At 40.2% G+C, this 24903-nt stretch overlaps 1 protein-coding gene and 1 non-coding gene across 6 annotated transcripts in view; one reads left to right on the top strand and one right to left on the bottom strand.

Moving 5' to 3' along the window:
* EIF2AK2 (eukaryotic translation initiation factor 2 alpha kinase 2) overlaps positions 1-24903 on the bottom strand; it is a 38429-nt gene that overhangs the window by 2902 nt on the left and 10624 nt on the right. For 2 of the 5 annotated variants that reach the window (XM_045054690.1, XM_045054688.1), the window contains exons 5-15: positions 23045-23171; positions 21731-21810; positions 21477-21570; positions 18488-18522; positions 16851-16913; positions 14935-15057; positions 11892-12011; positions 9495-9675; positions 6808-6936; positions 4366-4467; positions 3269-3322 (exon numbers count right to left, since the gene is read on the bottom strand). In XM_045054690.1, the coding sequence (XP_044910625.1) occupies positions 3269-3322; positions 4366-4467; positions 6808-6936; positions 9495-9675; positions 11892-12011; positions 14935-15057; positions 16851-16913; positions 18488-18522; positions 21477-21570; positions 21731-21810; positions 23045-23171 (1108 nt within the window). Of the gene's footprint in view, positions 1-1627; positions 3193-3268; positions 3323-4365; positions 4468-6807; positions 6937-9494; positions 9676-11891; positions 12012-14934; positions 15058-16850; positions 16914-18487; positions 18523-21476; positions 21571-21730; positions 21811-23044; positions 23172-24903 lie in introns of those variants that run through there. The other 3 variants (XM_023251957.2, XM_023251956.2, XM_045054689.1) reach the window with 3 other exon arrangements.
* Positions 11176-11248, top strand: TRNAK-UUU. Its single transcript has one exon. It is a non-coding gene; the product is annotated as a tRNA-Lys (tRNA).

Raw genomic sequence — 24903 nt, 5'->3', positions numbered from 1 at the left:
ATATATCTTCACACATGTCTGGCTTTACGGCTGTGGAACCTGTGCAGCTGTACAAAGCTCCATATTCAAGAAGTGACCCATGCTTAATTACTGAACAAAGTCCCCATGTGTTCATTTCACTGGGTCCCAAATTATGTAGCTGCCCATACACACACACTTATCTATGTATATGTGTATATATAAAAGCTAAATCACATATGTGCATAAATAACTTTATCCTCCTCCTGGATTTATCAGTCATTCAGTTGTTAACATTTTGCCCCATTTGCTTTTTCTCCCTTCACATACATAGCGATTTTCACTAAACATTTGAAAGTTGTCCCTATCATGCCACTTCACCCCTAAATATTTCCTCATGCACTGCCTAAGAATAAGACCTCTTCAGGGCGCCTGGGTGGCGCAGTCGGTTAAGCGTCCGACTTCAGCCAGGTCACGATCTCGCGGTCAGTGAGTTCGAGCCCCGCGTCAGGCTCTGGGCTGATGGCTCAGAGCCTGGAGCCTGTTTCCGATTCTGTGTCTCCCTCTCTCTCTGCCCCTCCCCCGTTCATGCTCTGTCTCTCTCTGTCCCAAAAATAAATAAACGTTGAAAAAAAAATTTAAAAAAGAATAAGACCTCTTCCTGCATGACTGCAATATCATTATCACACCTAAGAAAGTTAAAAATTATTCTATAATGCCATCTAATATGCAGTCCATACCCAAATGTTAACTGCCCCCAAAACGTCTTTTATAATTTGATGGTTTTTTTTTTTAATGTTTATTTATGTTTGAGAGACAGAGAGGGAGTGTGAGTGGGGGAGGGGCAGAGAGAGAGGGAGACACAGAATCTGAAGCAGGGTCCAGGCTCTGAGCTGTCAGCACAGAGCCCGATGCAGGGCTTGAACTCATGGACCATGAGATCATGACCCGAGCCAAAGTCAGACGCTTAACCCACTGAGCCACCCAGGCGCTCCAGGTTTTTGTTTTTTTTTTTAATCTCTCTTTTTTTTAACATCCAAGAAACAATCAAGGTTCAAGTATCACATTTGGTCATTATACCTCTCTAGTCTCTATTTAGAATACTTCCTCTACTTTTTTTGTGTGTGATATTGACTTTCTGAGAAGCCCAAGGTAATTATCTTATAGAATGACTTAATTCAGGATTTGTCTAATAATTTCTTCATGATTGAGTTCCAGTTAAATGCTTTGGCAAGAAAACTAAATAGGTGATAGTACATAACTCTTACATCAGGAGAGGCATAATATTAGGTAGTCAGTCCCACCTTCAGTGATGTTGATTTAATCACATGGTTATTAAGGAGACCAGGAGGTCTTTCCATTGTAAAGGTACATTTCCCTTTCCCCCTTGTAACTGATATATCATCTGTGGGATTATATTTAAATCCTTTGAAGATCTTGTTCCCCAACACCTTTTCAACCAATGGTTTTACCCTCCATTGATAAACCTTGCCTTGATCAAATACTGCATTGAGAGTTGAAAACCATATTAACTGCCTTCAATAACTTTTTAGAAATAGCTATAGCCTTCATAAAAGCCTTTCTCTGTGACTTTTCTGCCTAGCCTAAACTTGGCTCACTTTAAAAACTGTAAAATTATATGACAGGTTTTTTCCCTCAGGTTTTTTTCCAAGATATCACCCAAATTATCTTCTGGTATTCTCTCCAGCAATTCAGGGAAACAAAGTATACCCAACATTCTTAGGTGTATCTTTTCCAGAACTCAAGCCATGGCTCTTGTCCAGACTCCTGCCCATATTTGCTCCTCACTACTTGTCTAAATCCCTAGCCTACTTAGAAGTCTCACCAGAATGCCACTTCTAAGCTGTATGCCATGATACCTCAGGAGAAAGTGATCTCCTGGAAACTTCTCCAGACTGATTCTTCTCTGTGCTTACCTACTGCCTTCTAGCACAGTTATCTCTTTAAAGTGTTCCAATAGATACAAAATGTATTTAAGATAAAAAGAGTACACAGTAAACAGTAGTGAATGCAACATCTGGTTTAAGACAAAAAAAGTGAGGAGTGCCTGGGTGACTCAGTCATGACGCTTAAGCATCCAACTCTTGACTTTGGCTCAGGTCATGATCTTGTGTCTCAGGAGTTCGAGCCCCACATCTGGCTCCATGCTGTAAGTGTAGAGCCTGCTTGGAATTCTCTCTCCTCTCTCTCTCTCCAAAGTAAATAAATAAATAAACTTAAAACAAAGTGAACTGTTATCTTTGAAGTTTACTTCCCCTATCACACCACTTCCATCCCTCCTCAGAAAAACCACCATCAAAATGTAGAATTTCTTATTCCTTTCTTTCCCTTTATTGTTTTACCACATTTGTTTGGATTTCTAAACAAAGTATTTCATTTAGCGTGGTCTGGAACTTTATGTAAATAGAATCATTCTGTATATGTTTTCTGTAACTGGCTTTGTTGGCTTAACATTATGTTCCTCAGAGATGTATCATGTTATTGCACTTAGCTATATAATTCGTTCATTTTCACTGCTATATAGTATTACAATGTATGAAAAAATACAGTTTATCCATTCTTCTTGTGATGTACGTTGTTTTTTGTTCTTTTGGCTGTTATGAACAAGGTTTCTATGAACATTCTGGTAGGCAAGCATGTAGGAACCAAATTGATGGCTTTGAGGGTATATACACCTTCAACTTTACCAGATCATACCAAATTGTTTTCCAAAGTGATTGTATATCACTTATCTTCTTATGAGTACCATATTTCTCTAAATTAGCTATTTCAAACAGTGAGATATCTCATATATTTTTGGCCTAGAAACAGTGGACATTTAATGAATATTAATTGATTTGCTAATATTTTAAAAATTTGAGAGATATTCTCCCCTATGTTTATAATAAGAAGATAAGCTCACAAAAGAAGTGTCTGAATGCTTTTGAAGTAAAAAAAAAAAAAAAAAGATTCAAACCTTCTTAAAATTTAGTGAAAAATTAAGAGGAAAATAAAAATAGAAGGTAAATACCCAATAGGTGTCCCTAGAAGATTTTAGACAGTTATAGAAAAATTGAATATCCAAGGCAGGATACTTTTTTTAGAAGAGCTCTAACATGTGCTTCGTTTCTTATTCTCTTTTACATTCCTCCACTCCTTCAAAGTCTCCAGTATTTCAGATGCATGAGGCCGTTTCGTGGGTTCGGGTGACAGTAATTTTTGCAGAAGAATTTTCTGTAATGATAGTGAGTCAATACTAATAAACAGAACACTGAAATAAATAAAAGTCTGACTATTTTCAAGTACTTACTTCTCTGCCATCAAATACATCTGAGAACTTGCCATCCCTTAGCTCTTTAAAAATCTGAAAATAAAACACACACACACACACACACACACACACACACATATATATATATATATATATATATATATATATATATATATACATACATGAGGAAGTTATTCACTCAGGAGGAAAACCAAACATGCTTCTTGGCCCAGAAGCAAGCAGGACTCTCCTCTCCCACCTTTCCCCATCCTTAACATCAACATGTTGAAGTGCTAGAGCGTCATTTGCATGACTTCCCTTCATCCTTTTTGGCATCCTACGTGCTAGGTATTTTCATCATCCCTGCTGTCCAGAGAAGGCTGTTGGCTCCAGCAAGTCGGTTTACCGAGCTTCAGACCAAGATATCCCTCCGGTTGCCTAATACCTTTAACAGCCCCCCACTGCCCCCATAAGAAAGTCCATAATCTTGCGTTAATTTAGTCCCAACACGTCTCTCCAGTGTACCAACCATCCCTTCCTTGTCACTTACTACTCCAAGAAAAATGATTCTGTCTGCTAGTCCCACCCTCTGCACAAGGAAGGCTGGAATGATCTTTCTTCTATTTTGGCCTATTAGAAGCCAACCAATCCTTCAAAGCCCAACTTAAATACCCCATGAAACCTAAATCCCTACAGCTAGAAAGATCTCTGTCCTGTTTCCCCAAGACTTCATGTCTTTTCCCAAAAACATGTAGAGCATTCTCTGATAGTATCTTCCCTTCTAAAATAAAAGCTCCATGAGAACGAGGCTTATTCACATTTAAAACCCTGTAGCACTTAGCACAGTGTCTTAGGCAAAGCAGGCAATCAATAAAATTTTACTGACTGACTCAAATGAGAAGAAACAGCTTTAGTTTTGTGAGATGTACACACCTTCAAAAGAAGACCAAAGTTTCTGGTCTGAAGCCAAAAGTTTTGGTTGCCCAACTGTGTGAAAGATTAAATCCATATTTCCTTCTCAGTCAATACTAATATATTCAAGTCTATCCTCACATAAGGGCAGTTACTGTAGCAGCACTTTGGAGATGACTGCTAATAATTTTTGTTGCTTAATTCTTTTTTGTGATATTATTTACCTGTAATGTTTCTGAAACAGTGGGACATATGTAAAGGAGTTCCGCGAGAATTAGCCCCAAAGCAAAGATGTCCACTTCGTTTCCATATTCTTGTAAAGAAATCTAAAGAGACCAAAATATGTTTATATTTGTTACTGATATATTTGTTACTGATACCTGATATAAACATCCATGGCTTCTGAAACCAAAACAGCTATTTGACCAAACTATCTTATATCATGTAACAATGCGTGTTTATTAGCAAGATCTGTGGAGTCTCACTGCCCTGGTTCAAATGTGTCACTAACTGGCTGCATCACTCATGTAAATTAACCATCAATGGTGGAATAATCTCAGCCATAAAATGGGGATAACAAAAATTTCAGCCTCAGAGCTTGACAGTAGTGTTAAATAAGATGCAGGAGGCGAAATAGTTAAGAGTTCCCAGTTAAGTGGCTTTCATGCAAATGTTCATATGTATTCATAATGTTCTATAACTGGAAGCAATCCAAATGACCATCAGAAGAATAGAGAAGCACACTGTGGTATATTCAGGCAATGGAATAGTACTCAGTAATGAAAAGGAATAATCTGCTGGTATAAACAACCACTAGAGGTTCTCCAGCAGACATTAGTTTGACTGAAGTAATCAAATACAATAAAAAAATCATACATAAAATATGATTCCACTCATATGAAGCTCAAGACAGGGAAAACTAATCTGTGGTGACAGAAATCAGAGCACCGGCTGCCTCTGGGAAGGAGGGAGGGACTGGAAAGGGCCTGAGGGAATTTTCACAGGCGAGGGAGATGTCCTACATTTTCACAAGCGTATGGGTTTCCCAGGCATATATGCCTTTGTCGAATGACAAATGTACCTTTAAAATACATACACTTCATGATGTATAAATTATTTCTCAATAAAATGTTTTTCAGTTTAAAAACCACTAAGGAAATGAAAAGTACAATGAGGAATGATTTTTTCAAAAATATTTTAGGGTGACAATACAGGGTGCAGGAGTTAAAGTTTGTCTTCTACTTTCCTATTCCACAAAAAAAATTAAATTATGTTTTTATGCCACATGGTCCCCAAGGGAAGAAGGCGGATTTCCTCTCTACCCTAGGCTCTCAAACATCAAAAAGATGAAAACAGACAATAAGCTATCAACCAAAAATGGAGACTATTAGAGTAATGAAACGACACATAAGACAAACATTCAAATGTTCTCCTTGATGATGGTTTCTTGTTATTTCTTTGTTTAAAATGTAGCATAGAAGATTTTAAGTTGTCATACAAGAACATTTCTGTAATATGGTTAACAGATACAGAATCAATATCCAAAATATGTAAATATTCCTTACAAAGAAATTAGGAACAGATAACCTAATTAAGAAAAATGAGGAGAGCACGTGAATAGAAAATCTGCCGAAAAGCTGTAAGTACATACGTATATAGATGGCCTACCTTACTAAAATCTGAAAAATGCAAACTAAAACATCAGGATACTCGTTCATCACCGAGGCCAAAATGCAGTCTGCTAGCACCCTAGTCTGGTTGGGAGTGTGAAGGAGAAAGCAGCATTCTCCTACACTTTGGGAGGAGGGCATAATAGAATCACTTTTTTCTGAATGACAATTTCATAGTATTTACCAAGTTGAAATGCACCTGTCAGCCTACTCAGTAATTTCACTTAAAGGAATCGATTACAGATTATCCTGGAAATACTCATTTTTAGGGGCACCTGGGTGACTCAGTTGGTTAAGTGGTGGACTCTTGATTTTGCCTCAGGTCATGATCTCATGATTGTGGGATCGAGCCCCATGTCGGGCTCCACACTGAGCACGGAGCCTGCTTGGGATTCTCTCACTCTCTCTCTCTCTCTCTCTCTCTCTCTCTCTGCCCCTCTTCCTGCTCACTAGCACACTCTCTCTCAAAATAAATAAACTTAAAAAAAAAGAAATATGTGTTTTTAGAGTCAAAGATAAGGAGGAAAACACATAAAAAGTTGGTAACAGCCTAAATAAACACTCATCAATAAGGGAACAGTTAAATAAATGATGGTATAGCTATACTTCAGTATACAATACCGTCGCTAAAATGGATGTCAGATCCGTCTGTGCTGGTACGGAAAGATTATGATACATTGTTGAGTGAAAAAAAAGCCACAAAACAACAGTACAGTCAGTTATAGAAACATCTCTTCATATTTTTGTGCAAAAAGTCTGCATACATATACAAATGTGTGTTTATAAATGTCTATAACTCACAGAAAATGATCCAAAAGGATAAACAACAGACTCTATGAGAAAAGTAGGGATAGAAAGTTGGGTTAAAGGGAATTTTCCACTTTCTTCCTATATCCTTCTGTGATGTTTTAATTTTATAAGAGGTGTCTGTTATTTTTCTAATTAAAAACACAAAAGAAATGAAAACTATATAGACAGAAAGGAAAGGGACCTCACCTGTTCTGGGCTCATGTATCGAAGAGTTCCTGTATTCCTTGTCCGATTTGCGTAATTTTTCAGGGATGTCACAAGTCCAAAGTCTCCTATCTTTACTTGTTTCGTATCTACCAAAAACACGTTACCTGGCTACAACAAAAAGAAAAAAACCCAATATTGAATTTATAAGCACCAATTTGACAGACTGTTAACACATATCCAAATCACATTTAACAAGGGCTATTTTTATATTTCCTTATAAGACATTTACCCTTACACAGGTAGCCCCAGACAGGATATTTAATATCACAGGTCTTTAAAATGCCAGCTGAAGAAGTAAGGATTTCTCTGTCTACAGAGAGGGCTTTGGGCATTGCTGCCTTCAAATCTCTGGAGACATGTTAAGTGGGAGGTGGATTCACTCTGTACGGTACAAAGGGATGGATCCAGGACTGGAGGGCAGAAAAAAACCCAAAAGGTTTGCTTTAATATATCCTAATAAACTAACAGTGTGGTCCAAGGAATGGGAATTTGAGAGTCCCCATGTCAGAGAGTATTCAAGGTGGGGCTGGACACCCACTTGTTAGAAATGTTGCAAATATGAGTCCAGGATCTGTTGGGGATTGAAGTTGACACCTTTAAGATCTCTTCTAAGTTTGAGATTCTCAGAATGAGTCTCTTGTCAATAATGTTGTAAGATAGCGCATGCAGCAACCGTAGTAGAGAAGCTAGAAAAGTTGGAAGATGGAAAGAAGGCTCAGGAGTATTAAGGTCTGATCTCTGAGCAACTACAGACACGGAACAAACATCATCTGCAAACAGACACAAAAACGAACACTGTGACACAGGGCAACAGGAAGTATGGGGTACAGGAGAGAACGGGCAAGAGACGTGCTAGAGAAAGGAACATCCAGTCAGCACCAGTCAGTTTCGAGAATTCATCCAGAGCAGGGGAGACTGGGAGTTAATACCCAAACTTCTGCATTTATTTGCAGGTTACTTTATAAGTAAATAAATGTGCTTAATTTGTTATTTAACTATATATATATATATATATATATATATATATATATATATATAATCACCTATTCCAAGGTGAAGGCATAGCCAATCGAAATGTATTTTTCTGAACACAGTTCTTACAACATTCCAACTTCAAAGAGCACCTTCAGGTATTAAAGCAGATGAAAGTAGGTGGACTCCAACACAAAGGCCTTGGCCATCCAGCTCCTGGGCAGACCAAAGACACGATATCTTTTATGGGCCAATTATTCCTATGTAGGCCCAACAACTACAACTATGGGTCCTTCTTTTACTCAAGAAACTCTTTTGTTTCATCCTTATTCTTGACTATTTTAGATGGGTGGGGTAAGCAAACAGCCAAGATCTACACAGAAAAGGTGCTTCTCCTGGATCCAGAGTCATCAGGAAAGGCTACATGAAGAGCCTGAGACCAGAGAAGACAAGCAGGAGAATGTTCCATGCAAGAGGAAGAGGAGCAAAGCCTCCATGATAGGATTCAGCATGGCCAAAGTGTGATGGAAGTAGGCCAATTACAGGGAAGAGAGAGTGAGGGAGGCTATGAAAAGCTGTTCTGTCTTCTTTGATTTTGATGAGGAGGTAAAATGGGAAAACAGCTCATCTCAACCATAAAAGAAGCTAGGAAGCCAGCAGAAAATAAAAATACAAAGGTATGCTGTGTGTTCCAAGTTTTGGATTACAATTTTCCAGTCACGGGGTAGAAATGTCTAACCAAATGCCAGGAAAGTTCTAGACTCTGGACCCAGTAGCTATGATTGCCGTCATGAATAATGACTGATAGGGGCACCTGGGTGGGTCCATTGGTTAAGCATCCAACTGCATCTCAGGTCATGATCTCAAGCCCCACATTGGGTTCTCTGCGGTCACCACGAAGCCTGCTTTGGATCTCCTGGCCCCCTCCTGTGAGCCCCTCCCCCACTTTCTCCCTCTCTCTCTCTCTCTCTCTCTCTCTCTCAAAAATAAATATTTAAAAAAAGAGTAATGACTGAGAAATTGGGAGAATCATGTTCCCAAAGCCAGTCATCAGAGTCCCTTCTGCTTCTCAAACAAGCCTGAGTAGCAGCAGAGGCAATGACAAAGCAGCCCACTGGCTGTGGTAGCCACAGTAATTCTTTGCATGCAAAGGTAGTTTACTGAAGCAGTGTTTGCAAGCGGAGTATACAGAGCAGCCAGATAGGACCAGAAGTGAATGAGCTCCTTCCTATAGGGCTCACTATCTCAATAAATTGATTTGTCCTGAAGATCCTCTGAACGGTCCTATGGAATGGTATTTGGGGCAAGATCTAGATCCATTCTAACTTCAGAGGATCAGAGATATTATTTCCTCAGGACTGTTAATCAATTCTAAAACTACAGAAGATACGTTTTAGAATGACTAAACCATAGGGGCGCCTGGGTAGCTCAGTCGGTTGAGCATCTGACATCAGCTCAGGTCATGATCTCGCAGTCCGTGAGTTCGAGCCCCGCGTCGGGCTCTGTGCTGACAGCTCAGAGCCTGGAGCCTGCTTCAGATTCTGTGCTCCCTTTCTCTCTGCCCATCCCCCGCTAGCACTCCATCTCTCTCTCTCTCTCTCTCTCAAGAATAAAACAGACATTAAAAAAATTAAAAAAAAATAAAATTACTAAATCATATTTATCAATTCCTAACAAAGTACATTTTCATTTACCTTAAGGTCTCTATGGATTAACTGTTTGCAATGTATATAATCCACACCTGCTGTTATTTGTTCATACAATTCCAAAGCCAAATGTTTGTCTGGTGTCTGGCCTCTTCTGCTGTCAATCCATTGCTCCAATGTCCCTTTACCACAGAATTCCATTTGGATGAAAAGGCACTTAGTCTTTGGTCTGGATATAAAATTCACAGTATATTACAAATAGCAATAAAAAAAATTTATAAAAAAATAACATTTCTTTTTAAAATTATACTTCATCTTCTTAAGAATCCCAAAACATGGGGCGCCTGGGTGGCGCAGTCAGTTAAGCGTCCGACTTCAGCCAGGTCACGATCTCGCGGTCAGTGAGTTCGAGCCCCGCGTCAGGCTCTGGGCTGATGGCTCGGAGCCTGGAGCCTGTTTCCGATTCTGTGTTTCCCTCTCTCTCTGCCCCTCCCCCGTTCATGCTCTGTCTCTCTCTGTCCCAAAAATAAATAAACGTTGAAAAAAAAAAAAAAAAAAAGAATCCCAAAACATGTCTGAAGGCAGAAATCTAGGGGTGCCTGGGTGGCTCAGTCGGTTAAGTGTCTGACTCTTGATTTTGGCTCAGGTCATGATCTCACAGTTCATGAGATCTTGCTAGCATCTGGCTCTGAGCTGTCAGCACAGAGCCTGGTTAGGATTCTCTCTCGCCTCTTTCGCTGCCCCTCCCTTGCTCACATATGTGCACACACATGCTCTCTCTTTCTCAAAATAAGTAAATAAACTTAAAAAAAAACATGAAAATCTAAATGTAATAAACTTGAATCAAAATACAATAAATCATTTTTGATTTAAATTGTAAGTTCCCAAATGTCCAGAGCTTTATTTGTTAAGTAATTTACAAAGTATGAGACTGCCCATTCTCTAATGGTAAGGGTCTTTGATCACCTTTGCTAGTAGAAAGGAATAGGAACACCAATACAATGGAATTAAGGAAAACCAAATTGCATTACTACATAAAGTAATTCTGGAACATTTTAATTCACTATTGGCCTACTGAGCATCTGTTTTGTGAAAGGCCTAGAAGAGTCACCTAGAGATGAGAAAACAAGTTAGATACTATCCTTGCTGTCATGGGGGTTATAGTTTAATGAGAGAGAAATACAAATCGAAAACAATAGTTTAAGGATCGTTTCTCAAAGAGGAATGCCAACAAATTGCTATGACATATACTTGCGAGGACTAATTTTGCTAACCATGTTTTTATCTTGCTTTATAAACTAAGTTGGCTTCAATATTAATTTATTCTCTTCAAATTTATGTTGGTTAGAAAATAGGAAAAGAAAGCCAAAAATCTGCTGAAAGCTGAAGAAGTCCTGTCTGTATGCTGATGGTCGATGAGTCCTGAAACTAATGATAAAGCTCTCAATCACATGGGATGGATGGAGCTGGTGCTGGGGGTGGGAGTCAATGAATGAACAGACCCTCATTGTCCTCAGGATTTCAGTGAGGACAGTCCCCAAGAAACACTGGCTGACTTTTCAGAAGCAGATGCCAGGTCTTTAGAGACCTCCAGTCCTTTGTCAGGGTCTTACCTGAGACAAAGCATGAGTGATGCAAGGTGGGGTACCTCCTTGGTCTTAAATTATCTTCAATGCCCACCACTCCACTGTAAGTGGTGTGGTTGTATTCAAAAGGGACCCCTTGGGGTGTCTGGCTGGCTCAGTTGGTAGAGCATGTAACTTTTGACCTCAGGGTCATGGGTTCAAGCCCCACGTTGGACATGGAGCTTTACTTAAAATATTAAAAAAAAGAGAGAGAGACAGAGAGAGACAGACCACTTAACTGCACCCCAACAATCAGGAGTCTCTGAGGGACAGAAAAGTGTTGGCAGCTGAGGAGGGGTTTCCAGCTGTAGCATCCATAATGTGTTCAAACCTTCTTCCTAAGACTGCATGTACAGCCTAGCCTGAAGCCGGGGTAAGTGAGCAAGCCTACAAATTAAACAATGGAGACAAAAAAGCTAAACCTGAGATTTTCAAAACAGATGAGGACAGGGATACCTGGCTGGCTCAGTCAGAAAAGCATGCAACTCTTGATCTTGGGGTTGTGAGTTAGAGCCCCACACTGGGTGTAGAGGTTACTAAAAATAATAAATAAACTAAAAAAAAAAAAAAAAACCGTATAAATTTAAAAAAATAAAACAGTTGAGGACAATAAAAAAATTTTTTTAAGCAAGTGTGGAGCAAGGGATAGAAGCAAGGACAAGATTATTGTCTCAAACGGTGTTTGTGGTTGGTGATTATTAAATGTAATAACTTATCTTCTGTAATGTAATTAAATGTAATGGCCTTATCTTCTGGCCTACACCAAGTAAATAACAGTTTCTTCCATCCTGTTAGGGCTATGAGAATTCTTTTTAGTTACCTTGAAGTGTTAATGCTGTCCACAGAATGGTAATCATCGCCAAACCAGCAGCTGTAGTAGTGAACGATATTTGGGTGATTGAGAGCTGCCAAAGCTTTTACTTCACGCTCTGCCTTCCTGCTTTAAAGAAACAGGGAACATAAAAGTGTCAGCATCATCCCTGCTATGAACTACAAGTCAGGTGACAGAAGACAACTACCTACGCTCCCTTATGAAACAGTTGCCGTGGTTCCCACACCCTGAGTTTTTAGAATGGAGGCCAGGAGTACTCGAAAGGAAAAACTGAACACACAGAAAAAACATGGCTGTCCTCACTCTCAACATGAGAAAAAGCAGTGACTTAATCAAGTTCAAGCATCAGACATTTTAAAAGCCATTTGTGGTCGTCTTTGAAATGCCAGTCAAGCAATTTTTGGTTGCTAATTCATACATCATATTTTGTTTAACCTTGTGTTGAAATCACTTTGGATTTCATAAGCAAACCCTAATAGGGCAGCAAGGGTAACCCAGGCAACATGATGAACCTAACTCAAAAATTTAAATGTATAACAGAAATACACAAAGGAGATATCTACGCAGAGAAAGCAAGACTTCACTGTACGTGTGGGAGCTTTATAGTGATCTGGAGTCAAGAGCTGAGAGAATGCTATGCTACATGGAATAAATTTGAGATTTCAATGAGGAGAAAAGATAAGCAAACATTTTACAATTCCATTTTCTAATTTGCAAAGTTCCATAACTACATGACATAACATTTATAAAAATAAAGGGAAAAAAAGTACTCATCTATCAACAGCCCTAACACAATCAGTTATCGTTTTGGATTGTTTCTTATAGTCTTTCTTCCTATATATTTTTATATACTTGTAATTATAGTATATAGTTTTTTATCCTATTTCTCCATATAGCAGGTTATCTTTACCATTTTCCTTGTTATACAATTTGTATAACCATCATGTAAACTTTTTAATGTAAGATTTCTAAAGTATAAAAAAGTAGAGCAAATAGATTCATGAACTGCTACCTAGCCATTACCCAAATGAAACTGTTATTAACTCCTGGCCAATCTCGTTTCATCTATACTCTCACCCACTTCCTCATCTTCCCTGGATTATTCTGAAGCAAATTCCAGCATCATATCATTTCATGTCTGAATATTTTCCATATGTAAGCTTAGCCATCGAACAGGGGAGAGAACAAAACATACTTAATCATTTCTTCGTTGCTGGACCTTTAGTTTGTTCTAATTTTTCACTGTTATAATGACACAGTGATTTACATCTTCTTGTATAACTTTTTCCATAATTTGGATAATATCCTTAGAATAGGTTCCCAGATGGGAAATCCATGGGTCAAGGTGTATAAATATTCCAAGTATATTTTTTTAAATTTAATAATTATTTCTGAGAGACAGAGAACACAAGCATGGAGAGGCGCAAACAGAGAGGGAGACACAGAATCTGAAGCAGTCTCCAGGCTCGAGCTGTCAGCACAGAGCCCGATGTGGGGCTTGAACTCACGAACCACGAGATCGTGACCTGAGCTGAAGTTGAATGCTTAATCGACTGAGCCACCCAGGTGTCCCTCCACGTATATTTTTAACTGTGTTATACCAATTTATGAAGCTACTAAAAATGTCCAAGATACTGTACTCCTATCATCATTACATATTACCATTAAGAAAAATGCTACTGAATGGAAAGAACAACACTTCATTCATGTTAAGCAAAATAATGTAATGGAAAAAAAAAGCCTTGTTTTGATGCCAGGTGGACAAGGCAAGGCATTGTCCGTGGGACGGGAAGTAGGTGTGTCTGGCTGAGATGAGGAATGGCCAGGACTCCATGCTTGCTTCTCCTTTACTCATGTCATTTTCCATAGCTCATATCTGTTTCCCATATCCTTCCCTAGTCCTTGAGGGATAGGTCTACCAAGTTATACATAGTCCAACTGTCAGAAACCAACAAGCAAGGTTGGTGAACCAGTGAGCTTGTGATTTAATACTTCCTTCCCACATGTTCTCTTTTCTGAAGGAGTTCTACCCAGTAAGTGGGAAGGGTGGGAGTAAGTGGGTGCAGACAATGCATGAAACAAACATGGGGAGCAAGGGGTTATAGTGGGAACACAATGGATCAGCATTCCAGAAAACAAGTTCTAAATCTCCACCTTGTTACCATAGTAGGTAGCATCCAAAGATGGTCATCAATTCATGTCCTCCCCATGCATACATCCACTCCTCAGATTAAGAGGTAGAGTCTATTTGCCCTCTACCTGAGTCTGAGCTGGCCTCAGTGATGTTGTTTAACCAATATTATGTGGAACTTCCAAGACTAGGTCAAAAGTAGCCTTTGCTCTTCCCTCTTGGGATGACTTTCTCTGAGGACAATCCTTCTTGGAACGCAGTGACTAGGTTGTGAGAAGCCCAGGTGACATAAAGAGGCCACGTAGAGGCGCTCTGGTTAACAGCTGAAATTCCAGCCCACAGCCAGCATCAACTGCTAGCCATGTGCGACAGCCATCACTAGCCAAGCTTTCAGATGACTTCTGACAGCAAATGCATGAGAGACCCCGTGTGAGGATGGCCCAGATGGCCACAGCCAACTCAGAGGACCATGAGAGATAATAATACCTGTTGTTTTTAAGCCACTACATTTTGGAGTGGTGTATGATGCAATAATAGACAAACAGTTACCTATTGACAAATCAGTTCCCAGCTTTGGGTCTCAGTCTCCTAGTCCTTCCAATAAAGGAGAGGAGACCAGAAAATCTCAAAGGTCACTGTAAGCTAGATGATTCTATTACTTCTGTTTTCATCAAGACAAGCTCAAAAGAATGATCAATGGTATATTCTTTTTTTTTTTTTTAATAACCACAGTAAAGTGAGGTCATTTCACAGTAAGCCAAGCCCCTGATGATAGAGCAACATTTTTAAGGAAGACTAGAAAAAACTAAATAATATGCTAATGAAGAAGAGATAAACATAAAAAAAGAACAGTGCAGGTTCACACACCTCATTCAAAGAAATAAAACATTTACTACTTACTCGCTATCATATTTAACACGTTTAACAACGTAAGTCTTCCTATCAATTCTGTGTTTTGCTTTGAAAACTTGGCCATATCCACCTGAACCAATCGGTTCTATTTCTGTAAAATCACTGGTAAACCTTAAAAGATAAAAAATACATGGTTATTCTGAGGTTCAATGGTCACTGCCCACCCAGCCTCCCAACCCTTCCACTTTCCCTTAATGTCACTGGCAAAATGGACTCTACAAGAAACAAGGCTCTCTCCTTCTAAATGAGAAGAGTCTACTCCACAGAAACTCTTGAATCACAAAGGATAGCTACGCCTGCTCCTGCTCCCAAAATAACAGACCACCTCTGGTAATTACGTTCAACTTCTGGCTAGCACAAAAGCCATGATAATTTTATCTCAAGTATAAAACTTTAGAAAGAAGTGCCATGGGGCGCCTGGGTGGCTCAGTGTGTTAAGTGTCCGACTTCAGCTCAGGTCATGATCTCACGGTTCGTGAGTTCAAGCCCCGCGTCGGGCTCTGTGCTGACAGCTCGGAGCCTGGAGCCTGCTTTGGATTCTGTGTCTCTCTCTTTCTCTCCCTCCCCTGCTTGAGCTCTGTCTCTGTCTCTCTCCCTAAAAATAAATAAAGATTAAAAAAAATTTTTTAATAAAAAAAATAGAAGTGCTGTATTATGTTCCACAGCTATCACCAAGCTGTCATAAGAGAAATGAGCATGTTCTCTGAGCCCGCCTAGGTCTGTAACTACCTGGCGTTCCCCTCTCTCTCCTGTCCTGCATTCCATCATTAAGTCCTGCCAATTCTACTTCCAAAACCTATCACTGGTATGCACCCACTTTCCTCATCTCCAACAGCTATACACTAGTCCAACCTTCTATCAGGCTCCTTCATGAGCCACACAGCAACCAGTGTGAAAAAATGGAGTATGATCATGTCTTTCTATTGCCTAAATTCTCCAATAGCCTCCTTTTCATTAAGCCAAAGCCAGAAAGTCCTTAGATGGCCTATAAGGAGTCTCCTACTTCCCTGCCCAGTCTGTCTCATGGCACCGTGTCCTTGTTCCCTGCACTCCAAGCACACAGCCTCTGCTCCTTGAACACTCACCTACCTTTCCTACCTTTACTTTTCCACATGTGGCTCTTTTGCAGAGCCACAGAGCTTCTCCACCTCCCTGTCCTAACTCATCCTCCAGGCGCCCCCACACCGGTGACCCCACAGGAAGCCTTGCTTCACCCCTCACACTAAACCCAAGGTTCCTATTTCCACTTCTTACCATGTCATTGCTTCTAAGACCATGCGTGGTAATTACAGATTTTTCATCGAATTATTCTCCCCACAAAACTGTGAGGGCGGAAGATGTTTCTGTTGTTCCACTCTAAATCCAATGCCCAAAACTGTGCCAGGTGTGTATTAGGGACTTATGAAATGTTTGCGGATTCTTTTAAACTTGTATTCAGTGTCCTCCTATTGCAAATAGGCTTCATTTTTTTTAGATACTTTATTCAAACCCAAACATGCAATCTACCACAAGGGGAACCTTTTTCCAAAGTGAAATCTGGAATGGAGCTGGAAAGTGGAAAACAGATTCAAGTGGAGCTGTTCGGATTCCTGCAAGAGTCTTTTCTAAGAAATCATTGGTTTATAGAAATATTTACCTTCAATATTGAAAACGTCCATGGATGTCAGAAAAATTCACATAACTATCCAGTAGATCTACACTTACCACATTCCACCTGGATTCATCTAAACTTTCCGTCTCCAGGAGACAATGATCCTTTGCGGATCTGAGTGTACTAAAAAATTAAACTGTTCAGGTAGAAATATAGTTTAGCCTGGCTGACGAACAACAGTCCCTTAAGAAACTTTTGTCGAAGGGGCGAACATATCTGTAACCAGATTCTTTGTCACAGCTTTCCCTCTTACCTGAGTTCCACAGAACACCTGCTGTCTTTTGTCACAGGAGAGTTAAATGTAGGTGCCAAACTTCTAAGATTTAAGACAAGAATATGAAACTCAAATAAAACTGAAATCAAATATAACGTTAGAAGAAGTTTTATGTCACGCACTAGTTTTTTTTATATATTCAGTCAACTGTTAGAATTACAGGATTGAAAGCATTCACCTTTTCCTTTATAAAACAATAAACTTAACAGTTCTCCTCTGTCAACTAATGATTTTTCATTCCTTTTCTGATTCCTTATTTATTTATTTATTTATTTATTTATTTATTTATTTATTTATTTATTTATTATTTTTGCCTGAACACATTTATTGCTGGTGTGCCCCAGCCTCCCTTTTTCTCCCTCCAGACTCAGAACCAAAGGACTTCTATCTGCTTGCACTGTCATTCCAGTCATTTTACCCTTTGTACTTTATTCCTTACTGGCCATGACACCTGCTTTTGGAAGTTCAAACCCCACTTAAAACTAAACCTCTTCAAATTGCTATCTTCCCTTTAAGTCCTCAGGTTCCTAACACCATCAGCTGTTAGGCCATCAGCCATGATGCCTGATTCCCGTCTACATCTCACCCACAAGGAATAGTCTTAAAATCCTTTCTCCATTGCTTCTTCCCCAAGTTACTGGAACCATACTCCCTCAAACCCTGCCCACTCTTCTCGTATGGTCTGTCTTGCAAATTCTCCTCACCCTCCTCACTGCTACGATAACCAATGGCTGATGACTGGATCACCTCACATGTACATCTCTCTTCTCTCCACCCAAACACCCACATCAGGAATCATCTTTCCTTGACACACCTCCTACTCTTCAGAATATATCGGTGGCTCATAATGGCTCCTACTGCCACCTCACCCTCACGGCTGACTGATAATTACGTCCTCGTTTTTCTCTTCAGGTCAAAAAAACAATCCACGTGGGGCGCCTGGGTGGCTCAGTTGGTTAAGTGTCCAACTTTGACTCAGGTCATGATCTCACAGTACATGAGTTCGAGCCCCATGTCGGGCTCTGTGCTCACAACTCAGAGCCTGGAGCCTGTTTCAGATTCTGTGTCTCCCTCTCTCTGCCCATCCCCTGCTCACATTCTATCTCTGTCTCAAAAATAAACATAAAAAAAGAAGAAGAAGAAGAAGAAGAAGAAGAAGAAGAAGAAGAAGAAGAAGAAGAAAGAAACCAATCCACCATCATTTATGTAACATTTGGTCTTTTTCTTTTCTTGCCCAAGTCATTACACCATCTCTACCCTACCTGGCTGTCTGTAAAATAACACACTTCACGAGAGAGTACTTCCCTAAGCCCACCATCTGTCAGCCTCATCCAAAATAATGCCCTTAACCAATGACTTTAGTGACCCCCTACAGGCTTTATGTCCACAGTGCAGTATGTGCATCCATTCAAAGATTTCTCTACATATTTACAATTATTTGTTTGTAGGTGTCAAGCTTTCTGTGATCCTCAACCATGCTTTCCACCTCTGAAACTCCACACAAATGACGATGTATAGTATTCTACAAATACTAAAGACTTAGTAAATAAGGCTAACAAACGAAGTCTGAAATAAAACTTCGTTTCAAAATACAGTCACTGCATAATGATACTCACCTTTTCACCTTCTTTTCACTATTTCTGACATTGTCCTATAATAAAAGAAAATGAAAAATAGTTTCAGATGATTAAGTCAATTCTCTTGCTTGACCTTGCTCTTCTTCCTGCTGTACTTCTAGATGGTTCTGTGACATTTTTTTGGTCCCTTAGATGAACAGCATCATCAACTTGTGTACTCTCGTCATGCCCTGCTTCTCAGGTTGGCTACATCAGTGTTCTATTATAGCATTAGATCTCTATTATAGCAATAGATCTCTATTATAGATCTATTATAGTATCTATTATAGCAACCAGATAGACATGGTGGGAAGGGCAAAAAGGTAGTCCTAGGGCATGTTCAGCAGAAGCACAGATTCCCTTGGTACAGAACGTGGCCTCCCTGGCGACGCCCCGGGCTGGTGGGGGTCTCACCAAGTCATCCACAGTGCTAATGAAAAAGAAATGGAGCTCAGGGACTAGTTTAAAGTAATTCCCCAAGTGTTTCTGATCTGATCAGTTAAAAATGGCAATGCTGGGGCACCTGGGTGGCTCAGTCGGTTAAGCATCTGACTTCATTCAGCTCAGGTCACGATCTTGCAGATAGTGGGTTTGAGCCCGGCATCGGGCTCTGGGCTCAGGGTGCAGTGCCTGCTAGGGCTCCTCTGTCTCCCTCTCTCTCTGCCCCTCCCCTGCTCGTTCTCTCTCTCTCTCTCTCAAAAATAAATAAAATTTTTGGGGCGCCTGGGTGGCGCAGTCGGTTAAGCGTCCGACTTCAGCCAGGTCACGATCTCACAGTCCGTGAGTTCGAGCCCCGCATCAGGCTCTGGGCTGATGGCTCGGAGCCTGGAGCCTGCTTCCGATTCTGTGTCTCCCTCTCTCTCTGCCCCTCCCCCATTCATGCTCTGTCTCTCTCTGTCCCAAAAATAAATAAAAAACGTTGAAAAAAAATTAAAATAAATAAATAAATAAATAAATAAAATTTTTAAAAAATCCAAACTGTTTTAAAAAATGGCAATGCTGAAATATTCATTTTTAGCAAAAATGAACAATTTAATTAAAAAAATTTTTTTAACGTTTATTTATTTTTGAGACAGAGAGAGCAGAGCATGAACGGGGGAGGGGCAGAGAGAGGGAGACACAGAATCTGAAACAGGCTCCAGGCTCTGAGCTGTCAGCACAGAGCCCAACGCGGGGCTCGAACTCACGGACTGCAAGATCGTGACCTGAGCCGAAGCCGGCCGCTCAACCGACTGAGCCACCCAGGCGCCCCAACAATTTAATTTTAATAGTTAAGAAAAAAAGAGAAGTCCTGGATATATCTCAAAAACTAATTTCACATAGCTATTCTTTATTCATATTCACTTTTATTCTGGTAGGTTTGGTAACTTTGTAGTTTTACCAAGCTGAGTATGTTGACACAGAGTGGGGAGCATCGAACTAAGAACTTTTGAGCTCATAGCACCTACCAGCCTCAGTATTGTGTGATGACTAAGCTATGGTTAATTTAGCCATTCTGTTAATGGACAATGTTTTTTTTCTAATCTCCTCCTGTTACCAATGCTGTTGCAAAGAACGTGCTTATCCAATGTCTCTGTACATACGTATGAGTGTTTCTCTAGTACACATTCCCCAGGAAGGGAACTGCCTGAAGGCACGGCACACACACCTTCCACTTCACTACGTGTCACCAAACCGTTCTCCACAATGTGCACCAACTTACGCTTCCACCAGCAGCAGCGTATAGCGGTCATAACTGGAACACAGCTGTGCCAATGTTTAGTACTGCCAGACTCAAATTTTGCCATGGTAACGGGCTTAAAATGATACCTAACTGTGTTTTGATTTGCATGTTCACCATTACTATGCAGTGAAGCATCTTTTCATATGTTGGGGCCTATTTGGGTATCTCTTCTCTGACCTGTTTGTTCAGATATTTTGCACATCTTTATACTGACCCACTTTTCTTTTTCTTATTGATCTGTTCATCACTCATTATAAACAGGACACTTTTATAACACTAATCATCACCACAAAAATTATCTGATTTTTTAATTTACTTTTGAGAGAGAGAGAGACAGAGAGAGAGAGAGAGAGACAGAGCATGAGTGGGAAGGGGCAGAGAGTGAGTGAGACACAGAATCTGAAGCAGGCTCCAGGCTCTGAGCTGTCAGCACAGAGCCCCATACAAGGCTTGAACCTGTGAACTGCGATATCATGACCTGAGCTGAAGTCAGATTCTTAACCAACTAAGCCATCCAGATGCCCCCCAAATTGTCTGATTTTTAACATTAGTTCTGATTTTTTAAAACAAGAGCAGAACTGGGGTGCCTGGGTGGCTCAGTCAGTTGAGCATCTGACTCTTAATTTCAGCTCAAGTCATGATCCTAGGGTCTTGGGATTGAGCCCTGTGTTAAGCTCCGTGCTGAGTGTGGAGGCTGCTTAAGATTTCTCTCTCTCAAGCCAAACCGTAAGAGACTCTTAAAAACTGAGAATAAACTGAGGGTTGATTGGAGGGGGGGGTGGGAGGGAGGGGGGTTGGGTGATGGGCATTGAGGAGAGCACCTGTTGGGATGAGCACTGGGTATTGTATGGAAACCAATTTGACAATAAATTTCATATTAAAAAAAAAAGATTTCTCTCTCTCTCCCTCTGCCCCTCTCCCCCACACATGTTCGTGTTCTCTCTCTCTCTCTTGAAAATAAAACAGGAGCAGAATTATATTAATGGACCTTTCAAGTACTAATTAATAGAAGATAAGCATGATCATAGGAATATATGAAAACATGAAGGTGAGTAGGGAGAAGATGAGAGTGAATAGTGGAGGAATTTTGCATGTGAGGAATGGGAGTTAATAAAGGAGGAAGTCAAATGCTGCCACATATCAATATGAAATAAGAGTGCACCAGATAATAGAAAAATTACGGTTGGGTACGGGAGATACTTTTTAAATGAGGAAATACAAAGAAAATAAGGAAACTAATTAGGAAGCTAGAGGCTAATACTATACCATAGGAGATGAAGAATTGTTTACACGGCCCCTGTCACAACTTCCTCCTGATGAATTTTCCAAGAAATCATTTTCAGATGGTGATTCAGGAGCACTGGAAGAAGGGGGAATAATTGTTAATTTGTGAATTCTGACTATTTTTTGTTGATCAGTAATTTCTTTCTCTAAATTCTCCTTCAACATTTTCATAAAATGTGCACTTTCAGGCAGCAATCTTAATTTGTTAAATATCACAGCTGTTTGCTCATACTTACGATATGCTTTTCACCAAAGTGTTGCTTCCAGAGTCACCAGGCGAAGTAATCAAAGAACCAGCTAATACCGAGTCAGCTTTCTGAAAGAAAGAGTACCCCTTAGGAGTTTGAAGAGCAATTAAATTATTGCTCCATACTGACTCAGTCTCTGTGTGCTAACTACCACATTTATTTACGAATGCTTGATCTGGATTTACAAAACAACCCTGAGGGGGGCGCCTGGGTGGCTCAGTTGGTTGGACGACCAACTCTTGATTTCCAGTCAGGTCATGATCTCACAGTTTGTGAGTTCCAGCCCTGCATCAGGCTGTGCTATGAGTGCAGAGCCTGCTTGAGACTCATTCTCGCTCCCTCTCTCTGCCCTTCCCCCGCTCATGCACGTGCTCTCCCTCTCTCCCAAAATAAATAAATAAATATTCAAACAAACAAACAAACAAACAAACAAACAAACAAACAAACAAACCCTGAACTGCCAACAGAACTTTGATCTCTGGGGCCTCATGGCCCCATGGCTCATGGCTCATGGCTCATTGGTGAAACACAGAATGGAGGAATCCTTTTGCTATGTTACTAGCTGTCCTGGCATCATCTAAACACAGTCTAACCTTTCCAGGGGAATTCTACCAAACACTTAAAGAAGAGTTAACACCTATTCTTTTGAAGCTCTTCCAAAAATATAAATGGAAAGAAAACTTCCAAACTCATTCTATGAAACCAGCATTACCTTGATTCCAAAACCAAAGACCCCACTAAAAAGAATAGACCAATTTCTCTGATGAATATGGATGCAAAAATCCTCAAGATATTAGCCAACCAGATCCAACAATACATTAAAAGAATTATTCACCACAACCAAGTGGGATTTATACCTGGGATGCAGGGCTGGTTCAGTATCCACAAAACAATCAATGTGCTACGTCACATCAATAAAAGAAAGGACAAGACCCATACAATCCTCTCAATAGATGCAGAGAAAGCATTTGACAAAATACAGCATCCTTTCTTGATAAAAACCCTCAAGAAAGTAGAAATAGAAGGATCATACCTCAGGATCATAAAAGCCATTTATGAAAGACCCATCGCTAATATCATCCTCAATGGGGAAAAGCTGAGAACTTTCCCCCTAAGGTCAGGAACATGATAGGGGTGTCCACTCTCACCTCTGTTATTCAACATAGTATTGGAAGTCCTAGCCTCAGCAATTAGGCAACACAAAGGAATAAAAGCCATCCAAATCATCAAGGAGGAAGTCAAACTTGCACTCTTCAAAGGGAATTTTAAAATTTAAAAGTTAAATCCAAAGGCAGTACATACCATTGAGGTTTTCTCTGAAAGTATCTGCTCATACGCAAGCTTAGCAGCTGACTGTTTGGCTTCTTGCTTAGTACTACCTACACCAATACCGTATTCTTTCTGTCCAATTTTGCATCTATAATGAAATCTAGGAGAAATGATGGAGAATATGTAACCCAAATACAAAAAAAACAGTGAATCTAATTTATGATGTGGAAACAAACATATATTAACAAAGACCTTAATATGATGTGATAGGTAGATTTACAGCTGGTAGCTTGTATGATATAAATCTTCAAAACTGGCTGACCAGTTTCCCAGAATAACCAGGATTGGTTGACGTCCTAGCTTGCATTTTCCAGCCAACTTCTCTTTGTTGCTTCACTGAAATTCTGCAAAGGTTGGGGCACCTGAGTGGCTCAGTTTATTAAGCATCCAGCTCTTGACTTCAGCTCAGGTCATGTGAGTTTTAGCCCTGCATCAGACTCTGTGCTGACAGTGTGGAGCCTGTCTGGGATTCTCTCTTTCTCCCTCTCTCTTTGCCCCTCCCCGCCTCATGTTCTCTTTCTTTCTCAAAATAAATAGATACAATTTTTTCAAAAAAACTTAAAAAAAATTCCTTGGAGCACCTGGGTGGCTCAGTCGGTTAAGCTTCTGACTTCAGCCCAGGTCATGATCTCAGCATTCGTGAGTTCAAGCCCCACATCGGGCTCTCTGCTGTCAATGCAGAGCCCGCTTCAGATCCTTTGTCCCTCTTTCTGTCTGCACCTCCCCTGTGCTCTCACTCTCTCTCAAAAATAAATAAACATTAAAAACATTTTTTTAATTCCTCAAAGATCAAAAGATATGGAGGAAAAGAAGGACGAGAGAGATCTGGTAAATTTTTCAGAGATGCTCAAATGGAAAGAAAAAGCCTGAGTAGGGAAAGTAGGACATCTACAGTAGAAACAATAAGGTTATAGTGTTTTGTAGGGAATGGGCAAATCATAGATTTGTTCTAACTTCAGCATTTTCTGTCCCCTGCTCATGTGCTCCCAAACCTAAGAAAATCCCCACAGTACAAAAGACAAAAGCCCCATGCTGAAGTCCACACACCCCTCATATTATATGTAAGAATATTTGTGGTTAGGCAAGGATACTTGGACAATTACATGAGAACTGTATTTAAGGTAGCAAAGCAATGGACATGGTAAGTATCATCGAATTACTATATATTACCACAAAATTATTCTAGTATTATTTGCCATAGAGGCAAATACATCCAACCAGGGTGAGTCTTTGCTGCTGGGCCCTGAAAGCAGAATTAGGTTGAATGACTGGAGGGTTTCTATGGCTCTTATTCTCTCAGGCACCTGTAACTAGACTTCTCTCTTTTAGGGAACTGACGTTAGAGCACTTAAGCCAAAGGAACCAAACAGGTGAGCTATGAAAAAATAAAATGGCCTCTTACTTTATTGAGATTGACCCACACACTTCACTATTTCATGCCAATGAATACTATCCTGCTTTTCTCATCCTCGTTCTGGCCTAAAAGCCATCAGAGTAAAATAGTCAATAGCTGAGTCAATTCAGAGGACAGTGGGGCACGCGGGTGGCTCAGTAGGTTGAGCGTCCGACCTCTGCCCAAGTCATGATCCCGTGCTTTGTGGGTTCAAGCCCCCGTCGGTCTCTGTGCTGACAGCTTGGACCCTGGAGCCTACTTCAGATTCTGTGTCACCCTCTGTCTCTGCCCCTCCCCTGCTTGCACTTTGTCTGTCTCCCCAAAATTAACAAACATTAAAAAAAAATTCAGAGGACAGTATCCTAAGGTAGTTATTTGGGTTATTTGTCAGTCAGATTTTTTTTTCTCTCATTTACCTGGTTGGTTGTAGCCAAGAAAC

This window comes from Felis catus, chromosome A3, assembly GCF_018350175.1.
Source record: "Felis catus isolate Fca126 chromosome A3, F.catus_Fca126_mat1.0, whole genome shotgun sequence".
Lineage (NCBI taxonomy): Eukaryota > Metazoa > Chordata > Mammalia > Carnivora > Felidae > Felis > Felis catus.
This window is presented reverse-complemented; position numbering and strand designations above follow the sequence as displayed.